General features: G+C 46.4%; 1 protein-coding gene across 1 annotated transcript in view; it reads left to right on the top strand.

Moving 5' to 3' along the window:
• EFNB2 (ephrin B2) overlaps positions 1 to 20,017 on the top strand; it is a 43,042-nt gene that overhangs the window by 4,356 nt on the left and 18,669 nt on the right. Inside the window, exon 3 of the mRNA XM_077753968.1 lies at positions 19,290 to 19,573. Coding sequence (XP_077610094.1) covers positions 19,290 to 19,573 — 284 coding nt within the window. The remainder of the gene's footprint in view (positions 1 to 19,289; positions 19,574 to 20,017) is intronic.

Below are 20,017 nucleotides of genomic sequence, written 5' to 3'. Positions count from 1 at the left end.
CCCCCCCCCCCCCCAACCACCCCCCCCCCCCCCCCAACTAGGCAGAGAATTGCAAAGCCTGGCTTTCATTTCCAATTAACATTTCAGTAGAACAGCTTTAACAAGCGTGATGTTTTTGCCAGAATAAAATAGTTGCCTCTTCTAAAAGATGCCCACGTTAGAGTGAGCAAGGCTGTACTGGGGTGGTATCCTACAATGCATTGCACTGACTTTGTTGAAGGTTTCAGCCGCGCATTAATTTCTCATGTCTAGGGGGACACTACCCTGTGCACCATATACTAGTTAGTTAACAGCTCATTCTGCTTTTCCCCTGTCATTTTTCCCTGCAGTATGGTGAATTCCTGATATCGATAGTCTTCATACAAAAGAATGGCTGGATAATATCCAGATAACCTATGATACGTGGGCCCCACCACAGTCAGGCTCTGAATAAATACGGACCTGTCAGAGATTGATAAAATAAACTACAAAGGATAGTGCTGTTTAAACAGTCCATTCAATGCCATATATAAGCCAGCCTGCCTTCCATTGTGTCTGAAATTCTTATTTTTGTAGATAAACAAATGCACATTCAACACTGATTGAATAGCCCCTTGAACTGTGCTCCACAGTTTGCGTTTGGGTTAATCTTGTCGGTTTTAATGTAGAGAGAAAAAAAGCACAAAACACCAGGGGTGAAATTGTAAGCGCTTTCCCATCCACATTCCTCACATTTTGTCAGGATGATAAACTATAGGTAATCGAGTGTCGTTGTTCTTCAGGACAACTGAGCCAGGGCGAGCACAAAGACGGAGCTGAAGCGATGTCTCACAACATGCTTGGCCGCCTCCTTTTCAGGCAAGAAGAGAATTTATTTGGGAATCGTGTGTCTAGGGACCGCGCTTTTTAACCTCGGCAATTACAGCCTCAAGCCTCAGAAACGGGAGCTGGAGGTTAAGATGATTTGTTAAGCACTTGGTTCTAAATCTTTCACAAAGCGTAGCTGTTGACACTTGTCCTGTGGATGTAAAGAAATGCAAATGACTGCAAATTTCCCGAACGCTTCCGACTCCCAGGCAGTGGTAGAAGGACAGGTGAATTAGCCCTTTCCCCCAGACCAGCTGAAAAGTGCAGATCGGCATGGTGTCTCCGTGTGAAGTTGGCCGAAGAGTCATGGGGCATTTCCACCACTTATCGTAAAACCTCTTATCTGTAAATTTCCTGAGAGGAATCCTTTGGTTGGTGGATCAGCACAGTAATTATCCTCGGAGGGACACTGCAGCGGGAGCGAGACGGCCTGTGCTACCTTGCCTTCCGCAGCTCGCAGGAGGCTGAGGGTGACATCTACCTTAGCGTGATGTTTCCCAGAGCGTCTGCCTAATGGGGGACGATCTGAGATCCCAGCGTGACTGCAGCCATGCGTCATCGGAATGGGAGTGGCAGGGAAAGGAAACACAGACTATAGACCCTCAGCAAAAAAGGACATATTTTTTTTTTGTAGAAAGGGTATTTCTTTACCATCTCCTGAAAACTTTATTCTTAAACCGTTCCATCACAAAGTCGACAAAAAGCAGGGCTCTCGTAAGAGAAATAGTGATGAAAATGGCACTTCTGTCTGTCTAATCTCTGCTTTCGTTGGCTGCTGACATAAAGAGCCTGTTTTTCAGGTCACTTATCATACATCTACATAGATTTGCTTATGAGCTCAGCCTTTGTGTAGCGGAGGAGAGCCTTAAATAGGAGTGTTCAACTGTTTAAAATATTTTGATTAAAATATGCAGAACCCATAGAGCTATAAGCTTCTAGGCAGGAATTAGCTCTTTCAGGGAAGAGCTCTCCCCCTCCCCAACCATTTTTTTTTTTTTAAGGGATGGGATTAGAATGGGCTGGGAAGAGGGATAGAAGAAAAGCAAAGGAGAAGGATGGCGAATGGGACAGTGTTCCGAACAGCTTGGAAAAACTCCTGTGGCTTCATTGTCTCTGTAAAGCCAGAGAATACAAAGACATAAGGAACTCAGCCCTTCTCCCATGATGGAAAATGTAAACCATTGACACGGCCCCCTGTTTAACTTGTTTAATTCTTGTTTTAAATTCAGTGCTATGCTAGCCGTGTGAACTCTGAAGATTTCTTCAGTAATCCATTTTGTAGTTCCGACTCAAAAACAAAGTGAAAGGGTCTGACACAATTTGCTTTTATTTTTAGGCAAATCAACCCTGGTCATAGTTAATAAGGGGATTACAACCCAGACTAGGTCTTTACAGATGTAATGTAAATCAAGTGCAGAGTATAAAGAAACTGATCCCTTTTGATTGAAGTATGGTAAAAAGGCATAGAGAAACCAGCGGCAGTAATCTGATTGTATGGCAATAAAACCACCATTTTCTGTCTTTCAGATAAAAATAATGTGGTAAATCCATGCAGTTCATAAGATGTAAAGGCAGATAAAGGGGGAAGCCATGGCAACATATAGATTAGCTTGATGTTGGAAATGACACGTCCCTGAAAAGGGTGTGAGGCGCAGCCCCCTTGCTGCAGGCTGTGGGCTATTATGTGAGAACCACAGAGACTTGGAGACTGGGATTAGAAAGTATGAAAGCCCTACTTGTGGCCCGGGATGGTTAAAGCAGCAAAGAAAGCCGCTCAGTTCTTGCTCATTGATGGTGGATAATATGGCAAAGGTAGATTTCATTGGCCGCCCTTTCTCTTAGAGGTTGAGATATGGGGCTGATTAAAACTTCGGATCACTGCCGCGGTGAAAGCCCGCAAGATTTTCCCTTTTAACTCCTGGCCTGACAGCGACAGCCATTCTGTAGGATTAACTGCCCTTGGCCGTCCTCGCCTTCATCCCTTTGGGCCTGAGGCAGGGCCATGCTGGGAAGGCTCAGAAACCGGAGGGGAAGGTAGGGCTGGAGCTCCCTGCAAGCAAGGGGGACCTTTGGATCGTAGCCAGGTTTCAGGCCCAGCACCTTCTCCCACCGCATGGGAGAAGCAAGGGTAAACATTCCATATTCTTCCTCTCCCTCAGCCGGAGAGCTCTTCTCCAAGTTTGGTCCTTCCCACCCTGGAAAAGAATATATAATACAATAAAAGCAAGGGGTGGGGGATTTGAATCAGCAGTAATCCAGTAGAACCAAACCAGTGGGCTCCATCTAGATGATGTTTTACTCACCGATGCGAGTCTTCACCTTCGAGTTGAATGCGATGGTCGGATTGGAAAGGGTTAGCACTGCCCCACTTTAAAGTTGAAAACAAACACGAAAAAGTCGCCATGCTGTAGGGTCTGACTGCCTTCGGTCTTGAACAACCTCGAGAGTAAACTAGACTTTTGTTTTTGCCTTCCACACTTTCCATTTTAGTCATTAAACAAAACAAGCCATTGAAACCACGGTTGGGTTACAGGCAGAGTGACATCCGCCAATTGGGTCACGCCAGCGAGGAAGTATTTGTTTTATTGCCTCCTATTTGGTGTTTTAGAAGAGTCTCAGCATTTCTTTGGGAAAGTCTGAACTCTCAAGGCGTTGACAATACTGAAAGCCACAAACACCCCCAGTGTCTTTCTTGATGGAGTGGGCGAACGGGGCTCCATGCTGTTCTCTGTAACAGCAACACGGGGCCCTTCTAGACCAACTTGTTCCGGGAGTGTCTGAGACTTTCAGCAAATCTCAAATATTCTATTTCAGACCCATTGCGTTGTTTTGGTTCTTAATACGGAGCTGACCCGACCCTCTGCTTGGGGCTGGGGTTTATCGCCTTTGTCACCCGTTTGTTCTGGTCATTGCTGTGTAGCTTTCATAGACCAGAAGCCACTTAAAACTTACCGCACATGCACTTGCCCATGCGCAGTGCCTGCTACGTTACCTTCCTTTCTAGTCTAATTCAGTAACCCATATCAAAAGGTCCTTTGCACTTGTCTAGATTCTCCAAAGAGAAGGGACACCCCCTAATTTACAAGCTGGTCACATCCAAGCACCTTGCATTCTACATTTGACAATGATTGCTAATGGCCCATTCAGCTAAAGCATTTGCTTGTTAACAGGGAACAGAGCATGATAAATGTCCAGCAAGCTTGCGGCCTCCTTCAGCTTTTCATATGCAGACTGGTGCATATTTATGGCAGGCAAATGACAAAAGGAGACGCTGAATTGCCCTGGCCTCCGGCTTTCTACTAGGAACGGGGTTAAAGTGATTAAATGGAGCAGGGGAGCCATGCCTCCTGTCCACTGTCCGTTGTGTGGCGTTCTGGCCTCTCCTTCTACCTGCGTAAGCCTATTTAAGCCGTCCCAGAGATAAGGATGGTTGGAGTTGGTGTGCCGATGAAAAAAGTAGGTGATCAGTTATGACATGTTTTCCAGGCACACCGAATGCCAGGTGAACCGATTTCTGCCGCTCCCGCAGAGAATTGGCAGTGGCTCTTTATTTTCCTTTTTCCTGTATAAACTCAAACGTGTAATTCTAGTTCAAAGCATTTTGTGGCTGGTGAAGTGCGTGCTTGCTAAATTAAAAAAAAAAAAACCAAAACTAGTGGGAGAACACTCCATTAAGGGAAAAACAAGCCATTTCTGCCCTCACTAATTCTCTACCCAGAATATGAAGGGGGAAATGGTTGCAGTGAAGTAGTAATAGTTTGCTCTTTTCTTTCTCTAAAAGTACAGATAGGTGAAGGTCCTAACAACTCAGTGGTGGACAGACAGACGTTCAGGATGCTCGGAGTGAACCACAGGTGATGTGCTTTGCTTTGAAAGCTCTGGCTTTCCAGCACTATAGATTCTTCATGCTTTCTGTATGAAACGAGGGAAGAGTCCAGTTTATTTTCTCAATTTAAGCTTATTTGCATCCAGGCTTAATTAGAGTCCTTGTAGAGGTCTTCCAGTACTTGCTGGGTGCATCCCTGTTGTGCCCAAGGCATTCCTCGTACGGATTCCTCCCGTGTCACCCCAGAATAATTATGAGTGCTACTCTCATTTGTGACCCCAGGAGAGGCAAGGTGTTTGTACTGAAGGAAAGTGATGGCGGACAGTCCTTTGGCGTGGGTGGTAGTTATGGGCTGTGTGCTTGTAATGCAGTGTGTGTGTGTGTGTGTGTGTGTGTGTGTGTGTGTGTCTGTTGGGTCCAGCACCCTGTGGTCCGCCCACTGTATTGCTCCCCAGCACACTCCCTCTGGCGAATTAGAGTTTCCAGCTTCTCCGCAGCCTCCAGGGTTCTGATGGGTGACCTGAGCCACAGCGTGGTTCCACCACCTGATGAAATGCCTTTGAATCCCGGTCCTTTGCTCTTTCCACTCGTTGTTGAGCTGGCTCACAGTGGCCTGAAACCTGTGCCCTGAGCCACAGCTGTCTTACGAATGAGTGGGGCCAGGCCGGTCGTGTGCAGGGCCGGCTCAGAATGTAACTTACCTGCCAAAGAAACTAGAAAATGCCAGTTTTCATCTAACTACCAGAGCTAAATTGGAGGTACATGTTAGATAAAAACAAGCTCTTGTAAGCTCCCAATCCCCCCCTTGTCTGTAGGCAAATGGATCTTCATTATAGTGGACTGTCTCATAAAGCTTACAATTCCCCTAGATGAGTGCCCTCTGTATGACATAGATCAAACATAATTTCTTTAAATCTTGTGTCTGTAATCCCCCAGCTCTTTAGTTAAATAACGAGGGTATAGGAAACCTTATACACTGCACTGTCATGATTCATACTGTAAGCCTTAATCCCCTTTAGGGCCCTCTCTATCCCTAGGAGGTGGGGACTAGAGCTGTTTCATTTTGGCAGTCTCCACCTAGGAGCTAGTGGGGACATCCAATAAGAATTAGTCCTGTGACCAGACACAACCCAGGTGTATGTTTGTGGCTGCTCGTGCTGTGTTGACATGTCACATATTACTAGAGATCTACTTACCCTCCAGAACAGTGGCCCTAGAACTTGAGGCCACAGAGGGACCTGGAAGGCTTGTTAAAACAGAGTTTTTGCTGGACCCAGGTCTGGGCGGGACTTGAAAGCTACATTTCTCACAAGCTCTCAGCTGCCACTGGTGCCGCTCGGAGACCACACCTTGGGAACCATTGCCCTAAATTACCTTTTTTTTTTTTTTTTTTTTTTTGAAAACAGCTGAACATTAGCTCATCGTTTTCTAAGGCTATTTTGGAATCTTCAAGGAAACCTGTGGTCCTGGCCTTGGTGGAGGCCACAGGGATCATCCGCAGTGGATAAACCATTGATGTAGTCAGTAAGCATTTGTTAACTCTGAGGCCCCGTTACTAGGCTCTGATGAGAGAAAGGACTGTCTGTACCCTCAAGAAACTTAAGTCCTGAAGTGGCAGAGGGAAGCCAAGGTGGAGGACACCATCCCAGGAGGTCTCTGAAAAACGCAGGGAGCCAGTCAAAGTAGTAACATTGCAGCTGAGAGTGTGTGTGTGCGTGTCCCCATCAAGGGTACCATCCATAAGCATCCACATCTGAGCGTAGCTCACAGACAGACCCTACACACCAGCCGGCGTGGGACAGCTAACAGTGATGTCAGCTGCCTTTCTTGATAGGACAGTGAGCGGTGCCTACTGGTTTCCAAGATGCACGTGATGGTCATGGGAGGGTCAGGAAGTTTGATTTAGCGAAGACACCCAGGCCAGTGCTATTTTCATGGAGTTAAGAGTACATGCTTTGGAATCTGGCTGTTTGAGGTACCAGTGCAGCTGTTTTTCCCCTGTGTGACTGAGGGAGTGTGCTCCGTGTCCCGTCTCTAAAATGGAGGCGGTAATCTAATAGTGATGAATAAAAGAGTCATAAAATTGTGGTCAGGATCAAAAGAGCTGAGCTCTGTGCTCGGCACAGTGAAGCAATAAATGTCAACTATTGTTAATAAAAACCAATTGAACATCTGTGTGTCGGGCTATGGCTCACTTTGCCTACCGTATACAAACGCAGAATACACAAAAATGACGTGTCAATAAAGATTACAACATGACCCGTTCACCTTTTAAGGTTTGCCGTGTTGTATTTTGTTCACCTGCCAGACTTCTGCTCATCCTTGGTTATGTGAAGCGCATTACTTCCCCTCTCCTATAAGGCGGATGCTCTCTCCTCTCTCCCCCTACCCCTGATGCTTTGTTGGAACATGTTCAACATGGAGACACCCGTTTCTCCACCGTGGACTGGGCAGAGCCTGGGCTGAATCCACTTTGTGTCCCCGTGCAGGATGGAGCAAGAGATTGTGCTGTTCTTGAACACATGCATGAGTCAGCCCGTAGGGATGGGCAGAGTAGCATTTTTCCCATTATATGTTTCATGTTCTTTCCTCTTTAGAAACCGACTTAACCTGGTGGACCCAGTTGGTTTTAACAACAGTGGTAGAGAGCTCCTGCTATACACCAGATGCCACTCTAACAGCTGACAAATACTGACTCATTAAACCTTCACAGTAACCATCTGAGGGAGGTGCCTTGATGTTCCTGCAGTATTGATGGGGAGACCAAGGCACATTCATTAACTCGCCCCAAGTCCTATAGCTACCAGGCGGTACAGTCGGCATTTGAACCTGATTACTCTGGTTCTAGGACCCCTTCTCTTCGTTCTCTGCCTCTCTCTCATGCGATTGAGTGAAGTTATCAGAAATCATATAACTAAATTAATCCTACGTTTACCAAAAACAGTACTTAAGTGCATACAAGGTGGGTTAAAAAAAAAAAAAAAGTTCAAGGTATAAGTAACTCTTTCCTTGTCAACCTTGATTTAGAACCTTTCCTGTGATGGATATTGTAATTCTAAATGGCCCCTCTGAATCTTTGATAACAAAGTTCTACCCCATGTTAACTAGACAGCTATGAATGTATGTAATATTAATGCATTTATCGAGTATTATTCCTTTGACTATTAACACTATCCTCTTAAGAATTTAAATATTTGATCATCTCTTCGCTGGGAGAAAAAGAGGTCAGATCTCCGAGGAGAGTTGCCTTTGGTAAGGCGCTGAGCATGCGTGTCAGGCTAAGGAGATAGTATGACATCTTTTTTAGAGTCTAGTCACAATTAAATGCCATTTTATTTTGGATTTTGGGACCCGTGCCAGCTTCCAGCTTGTCAGAGCTGAGAAGACTCAAATCAAGTCCAGGCCTATTTCTACAGCAAACTGGGATCCTGGCGTCTTGCCTGTGGATCCATTCAGTATATCCCATCTGGCTTTGGACGCTGTGCAAGTTTGAGGCAGTTTGTTTCAGGAAGCCGGGCCGCCTGGGCTCCTCCTGTCTCCAGAAGGAGCCCCTCTGCTCGCATCTTCCCCAGGACGACGTGTCCGCTTACCTGCTGACCACATAGCCGGCCAGAGGTCTCAGCCAGGCCTTCCTCCCCATCTGTCCGCGTCCTGTGTCCCTCAGTGTAATGGAGTCAGGCGGCCATGCTCTGGTAGCTTAAGACTATTTCATTCCTGTGCATGTGACAGGGGTGGGGGCGGTTTGGTGAAGCCCCATCCAAGCTGATCACACGGTGCCTGAGCAGGGACTGTACTGAGCACAGGCACAGCGGTGCGGTGTGGGCATTTTCACCAAATACAGTTCAGGGGGGATCTGCGTGGACGTCTCCTTTGTGATGTCCGCAGGGCAGACCGGGCTGCTGTGGGACCCGCTTTACTTCTCTCCCCTCTCCCCTTCTCTCTGGGCTGTCTCCCGTCCAGTGCCCACCGCGCGCCCGTCCATGACCCTGCTCCCGAGCCTGGGAAGCAGGAAGGGCGCAGGAGGCAGGCGCTTAGATGGCTAGTTGTAAAGCGATTGCGCACAGCCCCGTGAACTGCGTTGGCTGGTGTGTATCAAGAGAGAACAGAGTTTTGACTCCTCTGAAACCGTACTTATCAAAGCGTTCATTCGGAGCATCTACTCCGTGCAGGACTCTGGGGTGCGGGGCCGGGCATCCGTCAGTAAACACAACAGGCTCACTCTCGGGGGTCACACCCCACCCAGCCTGAAGAGCAGGAATTGGACCCCCTTGGTGTGCCTCTTTCTCTCAGTGCTGTTTCCCCTACCAAAGGGGAGAGGTTTCATTCACCCATGAAACATGGGTGAGTTGCTTATCTAAATAGGCAAAACTCTTTAGAATTAAAAAAAAAAAAGCGTGATGATAGGGAAGAAAGGGATGGAAGGAAGAGACACCCACACATAGACTGCGATGTTGCTGAGCGTGGAGATCTTAATTCCATTCCTTCCAGTGTTCAAAACGCCAAGCCACTCCCTTTCGTGCTTTACATGTGCCTTTCGTCTCTGATGTTCCCACTCAAGTAGATGAGCAAATGGATCCACACACTTCTGCCTGAGACAACAGAGACCATCTGGAAGTGCCCCTTGAATTTCTTCCTATACGTATGTGAAAGCCACTTTTCTTTCTGGGGCCTCACCTATAAATAACAGGAGCGCCACCTTCCTTTATAGACTCTCGCTAAAAGCGTGGTTTGGAACAAGACCTTACAGGTGCAAACACATCCCAGCTGGGAAAGCAGCTCCCAGCGTCTCTCGCCTCTGCGGGGTCTGAAATACCTGTTCCACTAATGGGGCCGGCGGGGAGCAGCTCGCAGGGCAGACCTGGCCCGAGTGACTCACTTCCCTGTTGCTTTGCCACTCCGCCTCCCAGCACCCCAGTTTTGCCTTCTCTAGCTACAGACTTCATGGGGTGACTTTTTTGAAAGTTTTGAGAGAAGGGTAAATAAGAACCCCTATTTGTTGTTGCCGTTGTTGTAAGTGGCCATGTGTTTGTTTTTAACTCCACGGCAGAGATCAGCTCTTCTCTGTGAACACAGGAAGAGAAAATAGTGACACGCTTAACGTCTGACTTACAGACGAAGATACCTTTTCCTCTTTCTTGTTAAGTTTTTCTTATTTTAATTCCAGTATAGTTAACACGGTATTACCTTCGTGGCAGGTGTATAATAGAGTGAGTCAACAATTCTCTGCATTACTGGGTGTGCACCGTAAGTGTACGAAGATACCTTTTCCAACCTCAGCTTGCTCTAGGCCAGCCTGTGAATTGGAAGTTTTTATTACAGTGAAACAGATAAAACTTAAATAAATCACTTGCACTATTCTCTTGAATGGAAACGTAAACCATGAGAATATTTGAGCACCCTAAAATAAAATTTACTTTAGCCCACCAATGTTTGAGCATTATGTCACAAAGAAAAAACAAGATTATCATCAAAAGGAGTCAGTTTTCATTCAATTGTGCAGCATTGCAGGCTGTGAAATTTAATATTATTTTGACTCGTACAGTAATTGTAGAGTGACAGGGAAACGGATTACGTTTGAATAAAAGCGTACACAGCAGTGCACACAGACAGTCGAAGGCAAGTCGAGGTCATTGGCCAGAGTGAGGCCTCTGGCTTTGCATCTTAGGATTTTATAAATAAGGCTTTTCCTTTAGGCTGGAGTTGAATACTTTTTTCCAGCATACACAGCAATGAGAGGCACAAATACTATCCCGCCTCACCTTGAAAAGTTGGTAAACTGGTTTGTGCACCCATCAACTCACAGTGCATTTGAATTTTTGTGCTTCTCATCNCCCCCCCGCCCCCAGCTCTCACATTTATAACACTTTAATGGTCCCATATTGTATAGCCTGCTTTTATGCCCCTTTTCTTTTCCTTGAATAAATCAGGTTCATGTTGCAGATGATATTTGTCTGAGAAAAGTGTGAAAGAAGGGCACCTGTGAAAACAAGCAATTGTCCCAGCTCTCACTTTCGAATTAAAGCAGAAAATGTCAGTTAGGACCTCCAATTACTCCCTTATTTCTTGGAGGGTTGGAGCCACTGTCAGGATCATGGTGCGCTCGCTTCAAGTTTTAAGGTGATCACCTGCTATTCCGAGTCATGGTATCTGGTGACCTAATTCTGGATAAAGCTGACACCCTGTAGCGACACCCCACTCTCTCTCTGGTTTCAGAGAAAGTTTGCGCAGAATCTTGTTCTGATGTGAAAGTGCAAAAGGGGGCAGTAAAGTGCTATCCACAAAAAGGAAACTTTTTCCAAGTCTTTCTCAGGGTCGATACCACCTCCGTTTGCTATGGGCCCTGCTCTTACTTATTCCCTTTGTAACAAACACTTCTGTGCTGAGCTCAGAAGCTGCAGCAACAATGTAGCATTAAACAAGGTGATACAAGAGAGTATTCTGCTTGCTGATGAAACCCACATACGAATTCAAGTCCTGCTTTTGCAGCATTTCATTCTCTGGCGCACAGAAGGTTCCTGAAGGGAATCTTGGGCTTCTGTGTTCATGCTCTTCTAGCCCCAAGTGGACACGGAAGGCCCCCCGGGGGCATGGTGAGGTTCCTCGTAGTGCCCGGGTCTGGACTCACCCAGAGCCATGTGCACCATTTGCCAGGGGTGACCAGAAGGCCCAGCCAGTGCCAGCCAAGCTACAGAGGGCTCCTTCTTGTTGAGATTTCAGACAGACTCGTTTCCAAACAGACCGCTCCTTTTCCCTGCAGCCTTTGACATTTAATTAAAAATAGGAGCCCCTTATGGGATAAGGGCATGTTTTCCAAAATGTAGTAAATGCAAAGTGTACTTAATCTAGAACTCTGGCTTGCAAATAAACCCGTTCCGTGATCGGATGTGATTTTTTTGGTGCCAGCTCCTGGGGCAAACCGGCTTCTAAAGCTGGAATTCAGATTCCCTCAAATGTTAGCCAACTTCCAGAGTTCTGCAGTATAGTGATTCAGCATAAACCATACCCTTCCCGTATTTTTCATTCATGTGAATACACTACTTGTTCACTAATTACTAAGCTTTTGTGGACTCAGGAACTGATTTCTTAAATAGGCCACACCCCCCCCCCCCCATAATAACTTTATTTAGTTACTTTCTAAGGAAGGGCACCAAAAAGGTTAAAACCTCTCCAAGGCTTTAAATATTTTAAGTGCTGGTTTTTCAAAACCAGAATTAGGAAAGATTGCTCAGGAACAGGGAACAGTTTGTTCTTTGAAACTGTACACCCAACATGGTGTCCCAGCCTGATCACAGAAGCGTGTAACGTTTACCGTAGAAACTTCTGAAAAATGCAGAAAGCTGACAGTCACACTCAACCACCCGGTAGCTCAAAGCAGTCCCAGGTACAGGCCCTCAGTTCGATCATCTGGGTACGTTTTCTGTGTCGTCACGCAGAATGGTGTGTGTGTGCCCGTGTGTCTGCCGTTGAAATTAGCCACGTTCCTGTAGTGATCACGTGCTCTGATGTGGCTTTGAGACGAAAGATGAATCCTCCGTGAAAAGAGTAACGTCCGTTCATTTACAAATCTAANCCCCGGGGGCAGCGCCCCCCGGGGGGGGGGGGTCCCCCGTCTCCCCAGTTTGCCCATCGGCAGGATTTGACAAGGTCCTGTTCTCAGGTGGATGATACCTGCTACCTTATGTAAAAAGTAAAAAGATTAGATGTTTAAAATAGATTCTTAGGGACGTAGTAGTAAATAGAAATGGCTCTGGACCTTCACTGAGACTTTTAGGTTAGAAGTGCCCTCCCCTGGCTGGAGGGGGGTGGCCCAGCCGGTTCTGTGCGTGGACCAGAAACGGGCCGGTCCCGTCTACGTCTTCCGACCTCTTCCGTTCTGTGTCAGCCTGGGGGTTGTGCCCGCGGCCCCCGCGTGCCGAGCTGCCCTTGCTCGTGTGGGGGCTTTGCCCGTTCCTCAGTCGTTGACCCTCCCGGACCGGTTCCCCCAGGAGAACCAGGCCTTCTGATTTTCATGTGTATTTCCCCAGACTGCAGCAGCGTCGGGGGGCCACTCAGCGACTGGGCCATTCTTGTAGGTTAATTGTGGGTGGGCGGCTCTGAAGGAAAGTGTAAGGGGCCGTTGAATGTCCTGAGCGGTGAGTGTCGGGGTCCGGGACCCATGCGGGACCAGGTAGGGGAGAAAATGGGGCACCCGCAGTGGGGTTGGGGCTGCACTCGTGGCTCCCCGGCACAGCTCTCCCTGAGCATCTCAGCTACCGGCTTCCCCCGGGTCCCCCCGTTCCATCTGGCCGGGCTCTGACGTGGCGGGGCACCCCCTCCTCCATCTGGTTATTTCCCAGGAGCCCCTAAGTCCTGCTAATGCAACACGCGTCAACAGAGGAATCCAGACGTGAGATCACACATGTGACGTCCTGGTCTGTCACAGAAAATTGAATGTTGTGACCCCCCCCAAACGCCTAAATAGCTGTTTATACNACCTGAGCCGAAGTCGGACGCTCAACTGACTGAGCCCCCCAGGAGCCCCTTTTTTTAAAAAAAAATTTTTAATGTTTTTATTTATTTATTTCTGAGAGAGAGAGAGTATACTTTAAATGTTACTATGCTACTTTTCTTTTTTTAAGCATGGATTCCTAGAGTGGATTAATACAATAAGGAATATCATGTCACATGAGAGCTGGATTATAAATAGTTTCTACAATAATGAATATGAAGTTGAAATGTCTAATTTAGATTATTAGAGATCTAATTTAGATTACTAAATATTAATGTCTAATTTAGGTTATTAGATTGATTCAAAGTGTTCCCTGTGGAAAATATTAGAGTCTGCTTTGGTGAGTAACTTTTTAAAAAAACTTGGATTACATTTGATAGGTAATCAGAAGATAAACACATTCTACTATCAGATCTTTTCATTCCATGCAGGTTAACTCTGGAAACCCCACGTAAGGCTTCTATTTTATTCCATATTGTTTCTATTTGATTCAAAGCCATCACGTCCATTGTCTTGCTTGGAAATGACTCACTGGGGAAAAGCATAGAAGCAGCCTGTTTGTGCCCAGTCTTCCCCCCTTAGAGCATCCTGGGGGGCCCTCCAGCGAGGTTCCCAGCCACGCGTCAACTCCAGGAATAGCACTGAACCACCAGTCTCCTGTCCGTCAGGCTTCTCCTTCCCAGCAAGGCAGCGGGTGACGACTCTGCTTTGAATAAGTGGCCTGGCTCAGAGGGAGCCGGCTCTGTCCCACCCAGGACATGAAGCACTGTAGGTCTTTGTTTTCTGTTTTGGACTAGAACCCAGGAGCCTTTATTAAATGACACCTATAACTACTTTTTGTTGGCGTGTACTTTTAACAAAATCCACCTCCCCTGCGTGGTATGGCTCGTACCTCTGGGGCTTTTCCTCTGTGTTCCTTCTGGTTAGAAGGTCAATGTTATTTCATCACACAAAAAGAAATCGGCATCTGACCCCCACCGTGGAGAGCCAGTTTAGTGATTTGAAATTAGCCCACTGTCGCCCCCATCGTTCTGCGGGTGTTTTTGGCATTTCCTACGTCTAAATAGGAGACGTGTATTACTAAAAATTACAAAATATTCAGGCCGTGGCTTACGCTGTGTCGTCCGGTCTGACTTATTAAGGCTTCTCAGCGATCTTGAGGCAATCAAACCCAAATATAAATGACCTAGCTTCAGAAGCAGAACTCTGTGGCTACTGCCTTGATTTTGACATATTGTCGTTGTTTTCCACTCAGAAGTGGTATTATTAAGAAATTTACCCACTTGTGTTTTCATGTACATTTTGGATTCTCAGGCAGTTATCAGGAGACCACCCATAGCATTCTAATCAAAACTCAAATTTCATGTCGTCGGTCAGTTTCCTCCTCCCCTCTCAGTTCCTGGCCTCTGGGGGCGACGTCTCCACTGACCACGCCTGGCCTGCAGCTAGACGCCACGTGACCACACCCGTGGCCTGCGCCTCCCTCGACTCTCTCTCCGTCTTCTTCCCTAGCCTCGTGGCTTATCTATGCAAAGCTCGATTTAGAAAAACTTGCATCTCACAAACCCAGATTTATGCTTTAATGTGATGCCGTGGCGAGAACTGAAAAGTGTGCAAAGGAAGGGGCTTTTCCTGTCGTGTCGCGTGTTTGGCAAAGCGGGTCTTCGTCTGCTTGGCGTGTCATGTACGTGTGCGGTGATCAAATGGAGGATAACGTGGTGTAAAGGGCTTTGATCAGCGCGTAGCCGAGAATAAGTTCTCAAAAGCAGCAGCGTTTGTGGTTTTTTAAATTTTTTTTTATGTCTTTATTTTATTTTGAGAGACAGAGACAGAGAGCGAGTGGGTGAGGGGCAGAGAGAGAGGGAGACACAGGATCCGAAGCAGCTCCAGGCTCCGAGCCGTGAGCACAGAGCCAGACGCGGGGCTCGAACCCACGGACTGTGAGATCGTGACCTGAGCCTGAGCCACCCAGGCGCCCCGTAGCAGCACTTCTGTTATTAGTGGTTCTGGAGAGGTTGAGTGCCTTGCATGTTAGACAGGAAGGCATTGTACAAGACGGCCGTGCTCACAGATCCTTCCGGAGAGAATGGATCCAGTGCTTAGTGTGCACTGCTCCGTGCTCTCTAGAAACACCGCCAGGCCCTGGAATGAGGTCCTGGAAACGCCATCTCTGCCATCAGGACATCCGTGTCCCAGCCCCAGAATCTTCCCGTGCTTGTGGTCTGCACATAGACCAAGGCACGTAATTTCACTTGAATTTATGTGTGCATTATCTTAGCTTCCCCTTGTTCTTCTGTGTTTTTTCAAGGACTATGTTATTTATTGAGCATTTAGTATATGTCAGCCCTTGGGCACTCAGTGCTCAGACACATGGGATTGGCCTGCCCTCAGGGAGCTAGACTGCCCGCTCCTGGGGAGAAGGGCCGGATGCTTTTTGTGGCTCAGCGCACCTGGCACAAAACAGGTTGCTTAGGTTGTTGCGCTCACTCGACTCTCTGCCCTCATGTCGCCTTAGAAACTAAGGGTTCCTGGGAAGCAAAGGGGCTTCTGAGGCTCACGGTTCACAGTGGTGATGAAGCCAAGAAGCTCATGACTCAGGCTCTCTGTTTCTGCTGAGAAACCATCATCTCATTGGTTGAATGGTGGGCCAATCAGTTTGTGTGTGTGTGTGTGTGTGTGTGTGTGTGTGTGTATTGATATAGTTTATATATTTTTTTACGTTATATACATTACATATAAATACATTATATGTATTACATATAAATCATGTTATATATAAGCCAGTTTACATGTAAATATATAATATAGTGTGTGTGTATATATATGTACGTGTATAAAAATAAGTAAACTTTGGGGCACCTGGGTGGCTCCGTCAGTTAAGCGTCCAACTCCACTCAGGTCACGTTCTCACAGTTCATGAGTTCAAGCCCCACATTGGGCTCTGTGCTGACAGCCCAGAGCCTGGAGCCTGCTTCAGATTCTGTGTCTCCCCCTCTCTCTGCCCCTCCCCTGCTCACGCTCTGTCTCTCCCTGTCTCAAAAATGAATAAACACTAAAAATTATTTTTCTTTAAAAATAAGTAAACCTTTAAAGCAGTCAAGTGCCGGGTCTTTCTTTAAGGAATTCTTGAAAGAGAAAAAGGATCAAATCCTTGCCTTTCTTTTTGGCACAGCGTGTTCTGAAAAGCCAACAGACGCTTTGCGAGGCATTTGGAACAGTAGGCTTCATCAGGACTGACTTTTTATGAGCGTATCAGATAGACTTACTGAAAGTCGAGGTTCCTCCCCTTCCCTTGCATTTGCCCAAGCCATCCCGTGGCTTACCCCTTGCCATCCGTCACTCCCTCCCCGCTGACAGTTTCCAGTTTTCACGTGATTTGTGCCTTCTGAAAATACAGTCTAAAACACAGTGGTCCTCACGGCCAGACTGGCCCATGCATCGTAGGTTCCCGACCCCAGCCGGTCAGCCACAGCCGAAGCTGTGACTCAGATTTGGGGAGTGTGAAGACACTGTCATAGGCCGTTACATACATGGTGAGGAGGATCTGCAGTGATTCTTCAGTTAAGAGGAAAAAAAACAATAGCCCTGCATGAAGGATCCAGGATCCAGGGAGCATTTTGAATGAAGAAAGAGCTTAGTGACCCATGGGATGTGAGGCGGTGAGTTCTGGTAAACAGCCATGATGTGAACCTGGGAGGCGGGAGGTGGGCAGGTCCACAACATTCCCTTAAGGGAATTGACCAGCTGCACCAGAAAAAGGGTCCATCTGGCTGCTCTAAAGCCTGGGCGAGTCCCTGGAGAAATGGTCCAAGGTCAAAGTTGATGGGTGTGTGGGGCGCCTGGGTGGCTCAGTCGGTTAAGCGTCCGTCCAACTTCAGCTCAGGTCATGATCTCATGGTTTGTGGGTTCGAGCCCCACATCAGGCTCTGTGCTGACAGCCAGCTCAGAGCCTGGAGCATGTTTCAGATTCTGTATCTCCCTCTCTTTCTGACCCTCCCCTGCTCACGCCATCTCTCTCTCTCTCTCTCTTTCTCTCAGAAATAAATAAAAAACATTAAAAAAAAGTTGATGGGTGTGAAGACCAGTGCTTTGGGAGGAGGCAGACGCAGGCCCAGGGCTGCAGTCCTTAGCTGGAGTTTAGGAATGCTTCTAACTCAGCTCACATGTGCCACTCTCTCTCTGCCAGCGCCCAAGGGAGCAGATGCACCCCTAGGCAGGAATTGGCCCCAGTGGGGGCCACTTGGGCGCAGTGAAGATTTCCTAAGAAGGTCAAGGAATAAAACAGGAGGAAAAGGATGTGTTAGCAAGGCGAGCAATATAATGCTCACATTTCCTTCATACTGACTGCCAGGCGCCCTGCCCCCGTGGGTGAGCGCAGCGACACACAGCCTCACTGTGAGGGGCAGGAGTAAACTCGGATCAGCCCTTCAGTCCATCCCCCAGAACCCAGAGTTGTGTTTGACCCACAAGAAAGACAGAATTGCCCAGAGAGAGCACACGGACACTTAGGAGGTGGAGGGAGTAGCCTAGGACTTGAATTTTCAAAGCGTCTCCCCAGAAAACTGTATAAATGGCCAAAAAAGTCAGAGAGGCTCTTACTCAAGCTGGTCCACATTTGTCAGAAGTTTTAGAAATTCTTCAGGGTGCACATGTGGTTCTTTGAAGTTTGTCATTCTTATAAAATGAAAAATGCTCATTTTGAGAAAGATTTTGTTAGATTCTCTTTCTTTCTCTGTCTGTTTCTATGAATGTCATGCCCTTGCTAAAGGCGCCCAGGAAATAAAGGGACGAGGGAGCACACTCTCTTTGGGATTGTAACTGACCCATTCCCAAGAAGATGATCACCCACTGGGCAGCATGCATTTTTCCTGACATAAAGGGTATTGGTTTTTAATATCAATCTATACCATAATCTGTTATGTTCTTTGATGCTTCATCAACCTCATGTGCTTTTCAGAAAATTAATACCATTTATCAGCATAAATCATAACCTGTATCCTCACCTATGTACTTGAAATTGGGGTGCCTCATCATCTAGGCGTGCTCTCTCTCTCTCTCTTTCTCTCTCTCTCTGTGAATTATGACCCATTAATTGTCATGGCTGGTGGACTCCCCTGGTTAAATAAAGGATTGGATTGGAAGGATTCAGACGTGATGCTTTGTTCTCGGGCTTTAATATTTTAATGAGCCTACAGGCTTGGCTGCTTGGAGGGAGGTACAAGATGGGGTTTCTAAGTGTGTTGTTAGTGTTAGCCCTTGTAGATGGATGTTCATTAGAAAGCTCTTGTTTCAGTTTCTCAGAGAAACTCCCCATTAAGAAAGATCTTTCAGCAGCATGGCAAGCATGAGGGAGAAAAGAGAGGAGGGCAGCTTTTAGCTGGAGGCATTAAGGGGATATTGTATCAGTCATCTCAGTTCTAAAGATTTGCTTCTAAGAATTAATTGGAGCAAATACATCTCAAGGCAGAGAAAAAGGTTGGTGAAGCAGGGACGGTAGTGGCTGTCCTTGTAATTTGGGGACTCTTCATCTTGCAGCTGAATCAATACACCAGGGGAATTATTTCTGGTTAGTTTTTATGGGTTTGTAAGACATTTCTTTTGTTCGGGCTAATAAAAACCCCATTGTTTGATCAGCGGCTCACTAATTACGATAAGTCATTTGAAACATTCTTGATGAAACTTGTCTGTTAATTAACATCAACAGCAAATGGCAAGCAACAGGACAGCAGAGTGTGAGCACACCACTGTTCCCTGGAGCCCATTCCCCTTCTGCAGCTTGCCCAATAAACTAAAGCTGCCGATGTTTTAAAAAATAACAAACAGGTGTGAAGGTGTGACTCACCACCGAGGAAAAGTTATTGTGCAGTTACACAAAGGAGCACTGAAATATTACAAGCGAGGAGGTGGTATAAGGAGAGTGCTTCTTTTCTCTTTTTTTCTTTAAAGCTTGGTTCCTAAGTACATTCGCCCCGTGATGGTCTGAGCTAAGATACTTCGGGTGAATACAAATGCAGATTGATCAAAGCACGCTCTGGAATTATTGACCTTGCCTGGCTATATTGTCATTATCATTGGTACTGTTCGTGTTTACCAACTCAGTGGCTTTTTTTTTTTTTTTTATGCTTTTAGATTTCTACCTGGACAAGGACTGGTACTATACCCACAGATAGGAGACAAATTGGATATTATTTGCCCCAAAGTGGACTCTAAAACTGTTGGCCAGTATGAATATTATAAAGTTTATATGGTTGATAAGGACCAAGCAGACCGATGCACTATTAAGAAGGAAAATACCCCTCTTCTCAACTGTGCCAGACCAGACCAAGATGTAAAATTCACCATCAAGTTTCAAGAGTTCAGCCCTAATCTCTGGGGTCTAGAATTTCAGAAGAACAGAGATTATTACATTATATGTAAGTATAATTTTATTCATTTATTTTACAGAATATAGGATAAGCTAAATAGGTTTGTATCGTTTTTTTTAATTATTATTATGGCAAATAATTCGGTGAGAATCTTTGCTGAAAATTGTCCATTTTTTTCTAATGAAACCTTAATTGAATGAGGGACCCTATACTCATAGTGCTCGATAATACAAATACCCAAAGAGGAAAAAAACCCTAGAGTTTTTATAGTATTGAAATAAATGGATATGTATGAATATACTCAGCGTCTCTACTGACAAAAACATTTTTAAGGACCGTTGGTGAGATCTGATAGGTAAATCTTGTGCGATGACTTTTCTCTTCATCCATCCATCCATCCATCCATCCATCCATCGTTCACTCATGCATTTAGTATTTACTCTGCGCCAGAAATGGCATAAGCCCTAGGGACTCAGCAGTGAACAGCTGGAT

Source organism: Crocuta crocuta, unplaced genomic scaffold (genome assembly GCF_008692635.1).
Source record: "Crocuta crocuta isolate KB4526 unplaced genomic scaffold, BGI_CrCroc_1.0 scaffold31, whole genome shotgun sequence".
NCBI classification, from domain to species: domain Eukaryota; kingdom Metazoa; phylum Chordata; class Mammalia; order Carnivora; family Hyaenidae; genus Crocuta; species Crocuta crocuta.
Note: the sequence above shows the minus strand (reverse complement) of the source record. Positions and strands in the feature narration are given on the sequence as shown.